This window comes from Sesamum indicum, linkage group LG11 (genome assembly GCF_000512975.1).
Source record: "Sesamum indicum cultivar Zhongzhi No. 13 linkage group LG11, S_indicum_v1.0, whole genome shotgun sequence".
Taxonomy (NCBI): Eukaryota; Viridiplantae; Streptophyta; class Magnoliopsida; order Lamiales; family Pedaliaceae; genus Sesamum; species Sesamum indicum.
The window spans coordinates 8,435,296-8,451,063 of NC_026155.1; the positions used below are offsets into that span (position 1 = coordinate 8,435,296).

A 15,768-nucleotide genomic window follows, 5' to 3' on the forward strand; every position below is an offset into this window, starting at 1 on the left:
CTATTTTGCACTTAATCATATAGGGATTATATGTAATATTCAACATTTAAAGGATGTTAAGTAAATATTGAAAAAATATATATATGTTTTCTCTCTTAACATTTCAAAATTACCAATATTTATGTATTTATATGTATTATTATATATATATATATAAATATATATTTTGTTTGCTTAAATAATATTTGTATATATAGAAATTTATGTACTTTCTTATCCTTAATTATGCCATAAAGACCCAATGGTGTTAATTTCTGATGGATAACCGGACAAAAAAGAAGGTTCCAAATTGACATTTTGTTGATTGATATATAGAAATTAGGAGGGAAAAGCTTATGATCATTTTTTATATTAGGGTAGATGACATTGACACCTCTGATGATATGTTAAAATATATAAATATTTTTTGTTCTTTACAAAATTATCGCTACACTCTTTGAGTGGTGTTAATGTAATATTTTTCAAAAGGTATTTGTGTAAGTTTTGCTTCTAAATAAGAAATTTAATTGTATTTACAATTATAATTTTATAAAAAATAAAAAATATTTATATATATTGGCCTAATTTTAAAGGCTGTGAATGTAATTTATTCTTATTACTAGGAATAAAACTGCCATGTGATGTTATGATTCAGACAATAGCACATCTTACAATTAATGATAATTTGTTCCCATGATTCGGTCCTAAATAACCATATTATTCTAAAACAAAGGAGACTTCACATTATTAATTTTGCCTTATTAATATGTTCATGTATCGAATAATGCAATTATTTATTTTTCAATACTCTGATGCATTGATTAATTCTGAACAGACAGAATAAAATTATCATGAGATTTTGTAGGTCGGAGGAAATTAATAAGAGATCCTCTTAAACAATCACCGTCCAGCATTGTTTTACAGGCTTCCATTATAAATGGAGATAATTACACGCCTCTTTCACGATATTTGGTATAATTATACGTAGATTTTTTATAGCTTGAGAAAATATATCTAGCTTCCATGAGATTTGTTTTTATCTAACAAATCAGTCCCTTAGTAAATTGATATTAACAAAAAAATCGAAAAGAAAATATGTGTTTACCCTCGATTGACTTATTACTGACTTATTGCAGGTCAAGTAAATTTTTTTATTACCAAATTATCTTCATATGTCTTCATGCCTTAGTGCATGTAAGGAGGTATATTTTCACCATTATATGGTTATTTTAGTTCAGAAAAAATTATTTGACCTGCAATACGTCGGTAATAAGTCAATCGATGGTAAATATCAATTTTCATTCAATTTTTTTTGTTTGTTAATATCAACAAATTTAGTAATTTTTTTACCAATGGGGGACTCATTTGTTAGATGGAAACAAATCTCAGGGGTGCTAGATGTAATTTCCAACAGGAGATTTACGTATAAATACACCAAACTTTAGGAGAGAGGAGTGTAACTATCCCTTAAAAAAATATTAATTAATAATATTTTAGTCTAACGATTAAGGTTGAAATTGTTGGTTTTTTAGTCCCATCGAACAACGTGAACATTTGTCTCATTTATATGAGTTTATTACAATTTGTTTCTTATATACTGTTTAGTTACATGACAATACATGTATTATTCAATTACTCAATTTACTAAAATATTGATATACATCATATAATTATGGATTAGTATCTAAAGTGATTTGAGAAAATTATTTATTGGCAACTGATAATTATAAAATTAATTAATGACCCTACATACAGACACAATTAGTGGTGTTTATGTACGACTGCCACTCAGATAATCTTTTCGGATCCTGACTTTATATTTCATGCGACAAAGGAAATTTTAATTGTCATTTTAGGCCTACAACCCATTATTTTACAAAACAATTAGGACAAATAAATTACGTGTCTGGTGAATTTTAGTCATCATTTGTTAAAATGAAAATTCTTCTCTGTTATAATATAAAAAAGCATGGTATAAAAATATTAATGCGATAGAAATATTTTTTTTAATATTGTTCGGAAGTGAGATAAAACTGTTATAACTTCTGGAATAGATCAAATTGAATTTAATTATATTTTGTGGGTACCAAATTTCTAATTAACTTATCTGATTTTTCACTTCAAGAATGTGATTTTCGATTCGACAATTTTGAATATGGAATTTGACAATTAAGAAAAAAAATTCTTGAAAAACCCTCTTCTATTAAAAAAAAAAATCATATAAAAAATCAAATCATTTCACTAAGGCCTCGTTAACTTCGAGAATTGTATTAAATGAATGATAGAATTATAGATCACTAAATGAATGATAATAAAGTGTTGTGTTAATCAATTAGGTATTTATTTATATGTATTACCGAAACAGTATGAATTCTATCAGGTGTTACTTTGATATATCCATATGCTTTTGGTAGGAAAATTATCTTCGAGCCCTTGCTTATAAAATGTAATAGACAACAAATTATTATTATTATTATTTACTCAATTTCGAGGGTATAATGATCATTCGCATTTGGTTGAACCTCTAGACTAATCTTATATCATTTTTCCCAAATTGGTATTATTTATTCAGGTGTAACAGTAATTAGTGAATGATTTTGTTTTATACTGATAATACTGTATTAACGTACACTAATTTTTTTATAGGGTGAATAGCAATTTATCCCCCTGTGATATTGAAAATAAGCACATTACCCTCCTATGAAAAAAATATAGCAATTTACCCCCTTGTACTTTTTAAAATGAAGCAATTTACCTCTCTATATATGGAGGTAAATTGCTTCATTTTAAAAATCATAAGGGGGTAAATTGTCATATTTTAAAAAGTATAGGGAGGTAAATCACTATTTATTTTTTCATAAGGGGGTAATTTACTCATTTGCGATATCACAAGGGGGTTGCTTGCATTTTTTCCTTTTTTTATATACGTTTATACATCAAAATAAATGGAGCCTACGAACCAAAAAAGAAAAAAAAAGAAAAGAAAATAAAAGGAACTCTTTCACTAATACCATAAACAAAATAAAAAAACTCTAAAAACTCGAAACTATTGGAGACGAAATCAGAGTCAATAAAATGTGTCACCCGCAGAAACATTGTTAATGTCTCTCAAATTTCTTGGCTTCCGCAGGATTTTGGGAGAATTTTAGGATTAGGGTTCACCACGTGAGTGCACGCATTCTTCCTCCCCAAGTCAACCACTTAACGACAGATGAGACCCTCGTCTCTTTTGCTGTTAAAAATTGACGAAAGAGGACTAATTTGCAAATTTCTTAACATGTTTGGGTCAAAAAGAAAATGTACAAATTAATAAACATGTACCATAATAAGTTTAACAACTGTTCAGATAAAAATGATTTTTACCCACAAAACAAAAAATTAAATAAATGATCATATGTATTTTATCAATACCGACGGTATGCAGTTTTTCTATAATTATTTACGGGACTAACTATTCAAATTAATCGTTACTGACTTATTTCAGATAAATAACCTATCATTTTTATCTATTTTGTACTCATTTATGATTGCTACTTGTAATATTCATAGCGATGGTTATCCATAACAAACAATTTTCAGAAATTTTGTGGCTGTTGAAATTTGAAACGGAGAGGACAAATTATTAGAGACGGATAGGGAACAGGGATGTTCCGTATCATAAAAGAGTCAAACGCTTGTCAGCCGTTAACTGCGGTTAGATTCTTGACCATAGTCCATTTCAAAAGTATCCGTTAAAATGATGCAAAATGCAAATACCCCCAATTCCATCCATATATTTAGAGAGAGAGAGAGAGAGAGAACCGGTGGGAGAATTTGTTTTACTATAATCTGAATAGAGAAGAAAAAGAATCTCAGGAAAATTTATTGAAACGAAAATTAAATAATTTCTATATATAGAGGGGGAAAGGGGAGACGGAAGAATCGCTTCGTATATAAGCCATCAGGAGCTCAAGACTTGTCACATTTTTTTATATATTACAGACCAGTTAATCGGATGAGTATGTGCGTATAGAGAGAGAGAGAGCAGGTAAATATTGTGTGTGTGTTCAGGAGGCGACGGCCATGGCTGAATTCAGTGGGGATTCCGTTTGCCTCGATGTGGAGACGATTTATCTCGGAGGAAAGGTTGGATTTTTTTCTTTTTCTTTTTGTTTTACTTGTTTAGGTTTTTGCTGAGGTTGTTGCTTGTTGGGTATGTATAATTTCCTTCGTTTGGGTTCGTGTTCCGTAGTTGAATTTTTCTTTCTTTTTTGGTGATTTTGTTAGTTGAAAGGCTGTATGTTGTTTCCCATTCCGAAACATTTTCAAATTCACATGTTCGTGAGTCCAATGCTTAAGAATGAAAAAGTTCGGAAGTCAATTGTTTGAGAATTCGAAAGTTTATTGTTTTGATTGAGTTTAGATGTGCTTCCAGCTTGTGTATTTAGTCTGTCATTTGTCTTGAATGAGTTCTTGATTCTTGGGAAACTTCTTGTTGAACCACTCTAGCTCTTTTAAGTTTGATTGTTTACTTCTCCCTTGCAAATGTGTTTTCCTCCAATTGTGCCCGGGAAAAAAACTTGAGGTCTTAATGTTCTTGTCTACCTTATTCGTGATCATCCATTTCACTTTCTGGTGATTGTCGGAATGGCCTTTTTGTTCGTTTGCTTGAAATACAGTGGAAGAAAATAGATTGAGAGGGCTGTTTTTATCCAATTTTGGTTTTCTGGATTCTTGTGAGAAAAATGAGTAGCAATGCCAAATGGCAACAATAGCTAAGTCCATTTAAACAATAGAACGGTGATGGAAAATGAGATGCGACGTTTCTTTGTCTCTTGCTGGAAATTTCATCCATATTCTTTGAGATATAATAGGCTGAGCAAGTCATGAATCTGTGAACTAGTTTATGTTGTCAAAATTATGCACCATTTTCCCTAATGTTGTTCTTATTAACTTCTGATTCTTTAATGTCATTACCTAAAACAGGTTTATCATCTAGAGTGTCATGTGACACCTGTAACTTTCTTTATTCAAAGTATTCTTTAATACAGCTTGGCTGTTGCTTTGTCTATTCTGCTGCTATGCCAGTGGGTGAGAAGTTGCAATCATTATAATATTATAATATCTGTCACTATGTCATTTGATTCCATACTCCTTTAGATCTGTAAATTGATTTTTTAGCGTTGAATGATTGGAAATGGGGAAACCTTTTTCTGCTTTGACCTTTTCATTAATAATTTGCTGTCAGCATATGGGCTAAAATGGTGGGTGGTTTCACATAGTTAACTGTTTTCTTAAGAATGAAAAAGTTGCTCGTATAAATGCCAGTATACGCCCTTCCTTGAAGTATGATTAAACAAAACAAAAGATTATTTTTGATTAATTAATAGTTTCCTTTTCGGGGAGAAAATATTAATGGTATAATGGCTGTTTGCTTTTCTTACAATAGTGAAATTTTGAATGTTCTGATTATAATTGATTTTGATTTTTCGCTTATTATCTGTTATTAATATTCTTCACTCAGGAGCATATTATAAGAACGGCCAGTGGTTCTGTATCTGTTATTGTTTATGGCGACCGAGATAAGCCAGCTTTGATCACTTATCCTGATTTAGCTTTAAATCGTGAGTGATGAGTTCTCCTTTATGGTTACCTTTTTTTTTTTTTTTAAATACATACATACATACATATATATATGGATGATAATTTTTTTTTCAATTCTCTATGAGCAGTGTGTAATATTATATTCGTTATCTCTCCACAGTCTAAGAATTATTCTGCTCCTGCTCTGTTTCTCTGCAGATATGTCTTGTTTTCAAGGATTGTTCTTTTGTCCAGATGCAGCAGCATTGCTGCTTCACAATTTTTGTATTTACCATATTAGTCCTCCTGGACATGAGGTTTGTAACATTGCACACTCATGGGTGATTTGCGTAGAGATTAGCATCTTAACCGTGTTGATTGTTTCCTAATTCTTGGTGCATATATTAACTGATAACAAATAATGTTACTCACAATAAATCCAAATGGGACTCTGATAAGAGTTCTTGCAGTTGGGAGCAGCTGCAATTTCTGATGATCATCCAGTACCCTCTGTCGATGATTTAGCTGACCAAATTCTTGAGGTGCTCAACAAGTTTAGGTAATCTCACTGTTTCATAGACTTATGTTACACTGCTTGTCGCCTATTTTGTTTTTGGACTTGATTTCCTCTGTTGCCTCTAATTAGTATTATAATGGTCACTGGAAAGATGATCCTGACGGGAAGAACTTAATTTGATCAGGCTTGGTGCAGTTATGTGCATGGGTGCAATGGCCGGTGCTTACATCCTCACCTTGTTTGCTGTATGTTCTCATTTGTATAAATTCTATTTTAATCCTTCTATTTCTAGTGTTTTCATAGGACTAAGAAGGTTTATGTTGCCAGATGAAATATAGGGAGCGGGTTCTTGGTTTGATTCTTGTTTCTCCTTTGTGTAAAGCACCATCTTGGAAAGAATGGCTTTGTAATAAGGTCGAATATCTACACTTTTCTATCAGCATTTTCTGTCAACAGAGTTTCAATGTATAAGATGGACAATATTTATGAAACTTGCAGGTTATGTCCAATTTGCTGTATTATTATGGTATGTGTGGTCTGGTGAAGGAATGCTTGCTATATCGGTATTTTAGCAAGGTATTTTATTGTGTCTTGAATCATTAGTGAGCATCTGCATCAACCCTGCTCTGGAGTTCCTCTTGGGATTTACCGGCTACTGTTTGCTTTTTATTGTTCAGGAAGTTCGTGGCGGTGTCGACATTCCAGAATCAGACATAGTTGAAGCATGCAGAAGAGTTAGTACTTGAAAATGCATCTGGTTTCTGTTATCATTAGCCATTGCCTACTTCTATACATTGTTTCCTCATAGAACAATTTTCAAGAGTTTAACATTTGGTTACTTTAAACTATATGATTTTCCAGCTGCTGGATGAGAGGCAGAGCACAAATGTGTTGCGTTTTCTTGAAGCAATAGAGAGGTAAAAAGGACTGAATAGTTTTTTGCTGGTCAAGTTTTTTCACAATCTTGCCTTCGTTAAGGTTTTATCTTATTTAAGCTTTATGCTGATGAACAGGAGACCTGACATAACTAATGGTCTGAAGACACTCAAGCGTCGAACTCTGATATTTGTTGGAGATAATTCTCCTTTTCATTCAGAGTCCCTCCACATGATTGCTAAACTGGATAAAAAATACAGTGCCTTAGTTGAGGTATGTATATGCAGTAGACATATATTATAGATATAACTTCCTAAAATAAGTGGAGAATAGCTTTTGTGTATGATATCAGAAATGCAGGACATTTTGTTCAGAGAAAGTAACAATGGCCTTTACCAAAAAACGAAGGGAAAAAAGTGAAGGCGCTGATGTAGAAAATTATACTTGCTGCATTTGGCCTCATAGAAATTTGTACTTGCTGATCAGATATAGCCATATTGCATTCTGCAGTATGCTGTTCCTTGAATTGCGAGATTGAGATTTGATCTTTTCATTTATAACTACCTTGGCTTTGTTGCATAATATTATGGGATTATAGATTAATGCTTGGAGATAGTGATGGAAGAATAACATTATACAGGTACAAGATTGTGGATCGATGGTTACAGAGGAGCAGCCACAAGCAATGCTAACATCATTGGAATATTTTCTCATGGGTTACGGTCTGTACCGGCCAAGTTATTTTAGTGGCAGCCCAAGGAGTCCGCTGAGCCCTACATGTATTTCTCCGGAACTCTTCTCTCCAGAAAGCATGGGATTGAAACTGAAACCAATCAAGACTCGCCTCTCGTCACAAAGATAAACACTCCAGTAGATTCATCATCCTCTGTAAATTGGAAGCCCGAAATTAGTTCTTTCATTTGTTTCATTTTTTCTTCGTATCATCATTGTTCGAATGATCAAGCAGTGTAGAAATTGTTGTAGATAGCAGCTGGAAATTCTTTATTGGACATAGGGTGGGAGTTTTTGGGTTATTCATTCATTTGTAGTCAGTCATGACCGTATCGCTTGATCTGTATGATGTGTAAATGTTGAAGGCGACATTTGTGATGATGACGAGATATGAATAAGAGCAGAGCAAGTGAGCTGGTGGCTCTTGTTGCTCAATTAATACAGATGATCATCTGTGTCTGTGTCTGTGTGTGAATGTGAACTGTCAATTTGTTCCTTGTGAAGATAGAGTCATGGCATATGGGCTTGCAAGCACATGGAGCCAAGTTGCATTCATGGCAGGCAAACTGGCAATGCTTAAGTTTCCTTTCTTTAATGTTTGGTCATAAAAAGTTTGGATAGTTGCGAGTCTGATCCTCACTCCAGATCAGGAAATGTTTTCAATTATTATAAATCGTTCATAAAAATACTTATAAATTACTCATCAAGATAGTCTCATGTTCGAAGGGCCAACAAACATTGTTGATGTATAAGTTGATAGGACGTTGTACAACACGTATTCAAAATAAGCATGTAATTGAAAAATTTAAAAGTATTTCACAGTAAAAAAATGTTCTATAAACTAAATGTTGTTGAATATGAACAAACTAATACAAAACTAACTGAAAAATGAAAAAGTAAATTATTATATGAACTTCTATTAGCTCTCCTTTTGTTTGATCTTTGGTACATGGAGAACTTTCATCATGTCATAATGCTTAGTGCATACATCTTTGAAACTTTAGTGTTTCTTGACAATATAAAAAACTCATAAATTATTCTAACAGCTTCTTTATTTTTATTTTTTTTTTGATACCTAATAATATAAACTTAAGTAGCAAGTACTACAAAATAATAAAAGGAGGGATAGTTTGATTATTCTTATAGTCTTTGTCCCCTGTCGTTTGATGAAACATAGCCCCCGTGGGAATCAGAAAAGGTGGTTGTTTAGGATATGCTTTCAACAAATCTGGAAGAAATCTTGGGAGTGTTGACGTTTTAGAGTAAGCTTTTTCTTAAGACATGCTTTCGAATTCCTAAGGGGTAGTTATGATGGACCAGGTGACTTGCCTGGATCCTTGGGCCTCCTTGGCGGTTACATAGCCATCATTCCTTCATGTTGGCCCAGTAGCATACTGCCACTTGTGTATAAGAATGTGTCGGTATCCTAGGGTAAACAAACTAAATTTTGATCTATTAAAAAAAATATAAGCTTTCGCCCAAAAATTAACAACTGAGCCATAATCTTATAAAATATAAGGCACAAACAACAACTACAAAAAGTATGAAAAATTAACTAAAGTCAATTAAAAAATGGTAAAATTTTTAAAAACGCCCTAACAATGATCAAGATGACGAAATTTTGTGAGTAACAGTGGCGCCTCACAACAAATATAGTGAGAAATTAAGTTTTTCTCGATTATATAAAAAGTGATTAACAACTATTGTAAAATTAACTGCGAACTTACCTATTAGTACACATCTATTATTATATGAAAATGATATAACTGATATTAAAAAAAAGAAAGAAATAGAAAATACATCAAATTATTCACACTTTTATAATATACATAAATGTAGGTGAACGCCTACTTGGTATAGGTTGTGTTTCAATAAAAATTGTTTACATATGAATGGAAGATTTAAATTTGGTGACAAAATTGAATTTAGCTATTTAAATAATTTTACATGTGCCGAAAAAAAAATATTGAGTAAGGTAATTGAAAGTCGAGAAGAAAAAATAAAATGCGATCAATAAAATAATTAAAAATAAAGAATGCTAGCAAAAAAATATTAAAAATATCAAAAGAGCATTCTTCAATTATATAAACTAGGAACTTGTAGCACACTTTATGTGTGTGCAAAATTATTTAATACTATTTAAAAGATTTATTAAACTTTTTATTATTTAATAAATTGATATTAAATTTATAAGAAAGTGATGACAAAAAAATATGAATGAAAATAATTATAAAAAGATAGTGGTTGTGAGAAATTAGATAAATAAATAAAAAAATAAGTTAAATATTAAAGAAAAAGAGATACACTAAAAGAGTGCTCTGCTTATTATATAGCCTTCACCTCCTACTTAATAAAAAATTATGAGAAATTATAGGAGAGAGATAGGCAAGAAAAAGAGATGTGGAAATGGAAAATTGAGAAAATAAGAAGTTGAGTAGTGAGAGAATTAAAATAGCAGAAACATAAAACTGAAAACACCATAAACATGTTCTTCAATTATATAAAAACTCACCATCTACCACATTTTTCTTGTGTTCATATAACAATAATCTTTCTAAGTTTTAAAATATAAGGTAAATTACAACTATCTATTTTGAGATTTGACATAATTGCATATATCTTTTTATTGTCTGAAAGTGTACAATTACCTCATTGCTTAATTTTTTTTTAAAAAAATAAAAAACTATTTGTGATGTGCAGAAAAATAGGCTAGCCCAAGCGTCTAAAGAAAAAGAAGAAACGGAAGGCCCATGGTATTCCCGAGAGGCCCCAACACGAGGAGATTCAGGATGTGAGGGGATCATAACGCCCCCAAGAAGTCCAGGTCAGGAGGACGCTAGGTCATGAGGGTCCATAACACCCTCAGGAGGCTTAAGGGGACTTGATAGGCGGCCGTAGGGGACGTCCCCAATAGAATAGATTAGCAAAGGAAGAACCAACATGTTAGAATCAGTGATCAGAAACCAATTAGATTGGCTATTTTGTAATCTATTCAAGCAATTTTTTTTCATTTTGTAATATTGAATTAAATGAATAAGAGTAAGTATTCATTGGCCTTATTTTGTTGTTCTTATTCATGTAATTCTCATACATTACAACAAAGCACACAGATCATTAATCAACCAATAAAGTGGATTGCGTATTTGATGGCAACTATGAAACCAACTTCTGAGGGTTGGATCTGAAATGCTCCAAGTTGAGAGCCCCGAAAATGAGCATTGAGGGTTTCATTGAGACTTGCACTAAGTATTGCATTTATGTGATGGATGTCGTGTTTTATAGACGACAGACATATGACGTTTATGCAATTTTATTGGGTGGTTGACAAAGGTTGTCAAGCCGACTGAACTGACTTACGGGAAGTCGTCGTATGGGAGCCCGTGAAGCTTGGTGGGTATGACTTGAACTCCTTGGCTCCGATAGCATGGGGTTTAGTCTTCATACTTGAAGATCCACACAGTCTCATATGTGAGACGATTGTATTTAGGGTTTGGTAAAGGATGACCATGTTCTAATGTGGTTATTATAAGCCTTGTTCTAGTGCAGTCAGAACGTGTATAAAAATTAATTAATTCTAAAAGAGGATTTATCGCCTATCACGAGTATGTGAGTTCATAGTTGTATGTCCTTAGTTTGATGGTGAGGACATTTAAATCAAAATTTGGAGAAATGATTCAAATATCTAATTTTGAAAACTACTAATATTTAAATCTTTCCCTTTTCTTGTTGCACTCATGTGTATATAAGGCGGTCTTTGTAATAACTTCTATTTTTGTAATAAGAGTAAGTTGTAAATTTAATTATCGTGCAAGTTGATAATATTTAAAAAAAAAGAAATTGAAGTTGAAGTGCTTAGAAAAATAAATTAATATTTTATAATTTTATCAACAATATACAGAAGTTGATAGATGACTGTTTATAATTTTTTACTTAAATCAATTTAAATAATTTAAAAGTAGCAATTATAAATTAAAAACACCATTTTCAACTTATTTTCAATAAAAAACTGACAACCACTTATTTTTAGTGTTGCAAATGGCCCATCGTTTTTTGTTCATAGATAGCCCAATGTTTTATCAGCCCATCAACACAGCATAAAAGCCCAAATAAGGTTGGGCCTCCTATCTAGAGCTTTTTAAACGGCCCAAGTGGAATCTGAAAGTCTCATATCACATGCTTTTCACGTGGCTGGTGGCTCTCAACCGCCCAACAACAGTATTGAAAAGGGGAAAAAGGATCCGGTACCTGTAAGAGAACACGATTGCTTCACGCGCGGTCGTATTGAACTTGTGGCGGGGCGGCGCAACTGGAAGCTCGCCTTTCTGGTCGCCGTGAACCGCTGAAAATGGCCGGAAGTGTCGTGATACTATTCGACTTCGATAGGACGTTGATCGAGGACGACAGCGATAGATGGGTTATAACAAATTTGGGTCTGAACGAATTGTTCCATCAGTTACTACACGCATTACCATGGAACTCTCTCATGGTCTGATTTCAGTGTTGTTAATTATTTTCCTTTTTCTCTCTAGTTAATGAATCTATTTGAACTGTTGTTTGAATATACATGTGTGTCTGTCTGTCGTTAAGTGTTCCAGCTTGCTGCTGAGTTCTGAGTGGTTGGAAACTGGGATTGATTTTATTACTTTGTTTTATTTCTATGTTTTATTTTTTTAATGTGAGCGTGATTGCATTTTGCACACAATTGCTTTAGTACAATTGTTATTTTATTTTAGGGAAAAAATGGATTTATACTTTGCTGATCAAACTTCAAAAGAGCCTGTGTATTTGTGTGTTGAGTCAGTGGCAATCAGCTTGGCATTGTCTTTTGATGCTTAAATTTTGATCCCTAATAATGGAATTTGGGAAAATTATTGATTTTTTTAAGACATGCTATCAAGCACTTGTTGCCCAATTTTTGTTGATTTGAGGTTAATTTATGTCAATTTTGGAGCCATTCTCCACATTTGTCAAGTTGGATTATGTATTAAACCTGTTGTTCTGTAGGATAGGATGTTGGAGGAGCTATACACTCAAGGGAAAACTGTCGATGACATTGTTGAGTGTTTAAAAGGGATTCCTTTGAATCCCCATGTCATTGCAGTTATAAAATCAGCTCATGCTCTTGGGTATTCCTAAGCACGTTTCAGACTTATTTTAACTTTTGTTTTCTTGTACCCTTTCAATGAGTTGTATTTGAATATCTGATGAACATGTTTGTGGTGGCTTCAGCTGTGACTTGAAGGTGGTCAGTGACTCGAATCTGTTTTACATCAAAACTATTTTGGAGCATAATGGAGTGTACAACTGTTTCTCAGAGATCACCACAAATCCTGCTCTTGTTGATGGTGGAAGGCTTAGGATTTTTCCTTACCATGATGCAGCTTCATCTCATGGTTGTGATCTCTGCCCTCCCAACTTATGCAAGGTATGATGATGTGTGGATCATTTTATCAAAGTGTTGTCTGTTGATACAATATTTTCAATTTTCTCATTCAATGACCATTCACAGATTTGTTAAGTTTTATTACCATGCTAGCATGACTATCCAGCTCCGTACTTGCGTTCAGCCTCGTCTATCTTCTGCTCATGCGAGAAAGAAATAACAACCATCTGCTTTAGTATAGGACTAGCTACATGTTATCACATATTTCTTCATCCCAGCTTAAAATGGTATACTCATGATTGAATTGAAAAAATTCTATTTTAACTGCATTCCATGTTTCAACTAAAGCAGAATGTTTCTATTTAGAGAGAATTTAAAAGGTTAAAATGTTTTTTAAGAGCTCGACAATGATACCACTTTCGGAGGTTAAGATAATCCCAAATTAACGCAACAGAACAAATACAAAGATATAACCTCTTATACATCATGCATGACATTTAAACTCTAAATCAAATATATTACAGAAAACATTTCTACATAATTTTTAAAGCTTAAAGAAAAAGAGAGTAAAACCTGAATAGCAAATATTCAACACTGGATAAAATATACCCACCACAAAATTTTCTTTGCAAAATCCTCATTAACTATCAGATTCTAGGCCCCTAAAGATATTCAACTTAAATTTCTTTACTAATCTAATTTTTCTTTTCGAATTCTCAAAATTTCTCTTCTTGAAAATCTAGGAAATTCAAAGAGAACTCTTGAGCTATTCTCCAAGCGAAATACTGAAGAAATATAATATCAGATATAAAAATGCAACAAATTGAATTTTTTCCAACAAGAGCAGCGAAACACACCCCCAACAGGGTAGCTGGCACGGCAAAACAGAAAAAGGTGGGCTCATGTACAAAAGAAATGGTGCCAATGAATGCTTACCGTTCAAAGCGACCATATGGTAGTGGTCTTGTTGGAGAAATCAGTTTTCTAATACTTTTTCTGAACCCAATCTTTTTCATTATTCTTCGTCTCAGAACTTCCCTATGTACAAAGGCCCTCAGTAATGGTTCAAATGCAGTAAGTAGTTCTCTTAAAGTTTTCCTATTCTTAATTGAGAGAATTTGGAGAGCACACTCAAATAGAAATATTTTTATTAGAAAAAGCTTATTCTTAGTTAAATATATTTACAAGCCGCTTTTCAAGAGTTGGAAACGGATTGTAGAGAAGGCTTTGCTGCATGCGTGGTCTACCCATCTTCCAGTACTTGCTGGTTCTTAAGGGGTTTTTTTTTTTTAGCATTTAAGCTCTAGAAAGTTATATGTTTAATTAACTAATATTTTTTATTTACTATTATTTTTCATATATTATGGAAGTTCAAATTTTTAAATGTCATACATGTATAATAACTAGTCCTTATCTTTTTATTCTGTTTGGTCAAGTTTTGGAATTATTTTAAATGTATTCCCCCTGAAGGAATCAGTAGGGTGAAGCATATTTTTATATCACTACCTTTGGCATCTGAATACAATTGAAGCAAGCTCAAAGTTTTGCAACAAACATGGATTTATAGTTGTAACATGTTCATACTGCCACCAAATTAATAGTTTCTAGTCTTCAAATCAACAAAAATTCAATGGAGGTTAGTCCGATAGTCTTTTTGAGGGGGACTGAAATAATTGAAAGAGGCAGATCTTCCCATGTAATATGGCTGCATTGTGCCAGCCCTGTGCTATCTTTATCTAGGTGCTGTAGATATACTTTAGTATTGAAGAGAAAACTAAAACTGGTCTGTTGTTATGTTGTTACCCATTCCAGTAATGTTGTAATGACCTCATACATATATACAACTAGGAGCTTGTCTGGTGCTAACAACTGTTGAACATATTAGTAAGGCGATAAATGTATTGCTTGAATTATCCTTACGTATTCCTTTGTTGACCGTTCTCGACATATGACATTTTTATTTGTAGGGCCGTGTAATCCAGCAGATCCGGAGTTCTATTTCTGAAAATGAGAGCAAAAAGATAATATACGTTGGGGATGGAATGAATGACTTCTGTCCAACTCTGAAGCTTGTGGCAGGAGACTGCGTTATGCCAAGGAAGAACTTTCCTTTATGGGGTCGCATTTGGAAAAATTTCCAACTCGTCAAAGCCATAGTTTATGAGTGGGACGACAGTGAAGATCTCGCCCGGATCCTACTCGAACTTATTAACAGCAAGTCCATTGAAGACTAGATAAGCCTCTCAACCACTCAATCCTAGTCATTAGGTGTAACACAGATGCAAGGCCGGCAGCCACCCATGAATCTCTCTGTTCCTCAGCGTCTCGTCTTGACAAATGGTGCAAAAGAAGAGAGAGTTGCATGTATATTGTTTCTCCAAATCGAAGGCATCAAGATTAAGGGACGAATCAAAATTCAAAGCAAAGTCTTGTAGGTAACTTCTGTTTGCTAAACTGGATTCTCTGTTGAGGGAAACATTGGATACCTCTCGGTGGAAACTTATTGGCTTTCGGCCTAAGAAGCTCTACTACGGTTATAGATAAGGTTTCATGTGCATCATAGTGTATAAGTAACCATTACTAAGAGCGTGTTTGGGCTAAATTTGCTTAAAATATCTTATAAGTTCATACATTAAACTAATAAAGTACTTAGATTAAATAAGTTCATGAAGCTTATAACATATTACTAATAACAATTTTGTAATTAATATTATCAAAA

At 32.9% G+C, this 15,768-nt stretch overlaps 2 protein-coding genes across 2 annotated transcripts; both read left to right on the forward strand.

Annotated features, from left to right (window-relative positions):
• Positions 3,740-8,111, forward strand: LOC105173596 (pollen-specific protein SF21). Its single transcript, XM_011095390.2, has 11 exons — positions 3,740-4,104; positions 5,483-5,582; positions 5,761-5,858; positions 6,012-6,100; positions 6,243-6,303; positions 6,386-6,472; positions 6,557-6,634; positions 6,736-6,792; positions 6,920-6,975; positions 7,072-7,207; positions 7,575-8,111. The coding sequence occupies exons 1-11, from the start codon at positions 4,042-4,044 to the stop codon at positions 7,794-7,796; spliced, it is 1,047 nt and encodes a 348-aa protein (XP_011093692.1). The 5' UTR covers positions 3,740-4,041; the 3' UTR covers positions 7,797-8,111.
• On the forward strand, positions 11,848-15,664 carry LOC105173597 (thiamine phosphate phosphatase-like protein). The gene is made up of 4 exons (XM_011095391.2): positions 11,848-12,152; positions 12,671-12,792; positions 12,896-13,091; positions 15,017-15,664. Exons 1-4 carry the CDS (start codon positions 12,012-12,014, stop codon positions 15,281-15,283), a joined length of 726 nt encoding a protein of 241 aa, XP_011093693.1. The 5' UTR covers positions 11,848-12,011; the 3' UTR covers positions 15,284-15,664.

What these genes read in the sequence shown, in the direction of transcription:
- LOC105173596 (XM_011095390.2), top strand. Translation starts at nt 4,042, where the DNA reads ATGGCTGAATTCAGTGGGGATTCCGTTTGCCTCGATGTGGAGACGATT. An exon ending in ACATCCTCACCTTGTTTGCT is followed by an intron (nt 6,304 to 6,385) that starts GTATGTTCTCAT and finishes TTATGTTGCCAG; the next exon opens with ATGAAATATAGGGAGCGGGT. An exon ending in TAGTTGAAGCATGCAGAAGA is followed by an intron (nt 6,793 to 6,919) that starts GTTAGTACTTGA and finishes ATGATTTTCCAG; the next exon opens with CTGCTGGATGAGAGGCAGAG.
- LOC105173597 (XM_011095391.2), top strand. Translation starts at nt 12,012, where the DNA reads ATGGCCGGAAGTGTCGTGATACTATTCGACTTCGATAGGACGTTGATC. An exon ending in TACCATGGAACTCTCTCATG is followed by an intron (nt 12,153 to 12,670) that starts GTCTGATTTCAG and finishes GTTGTTCTGTAG; the next exon opens with GATAGGATGTTGGAGGAGCT. An exon ending in GCCCTCCCAACTTATGCAAG is followed by an intron (nt 13,092 to 15,016) that starts GTATGATGATGT and finishes TTTTATTTGTAG; the next exon opens with GGCCGTGTAATCCAGCAGAT.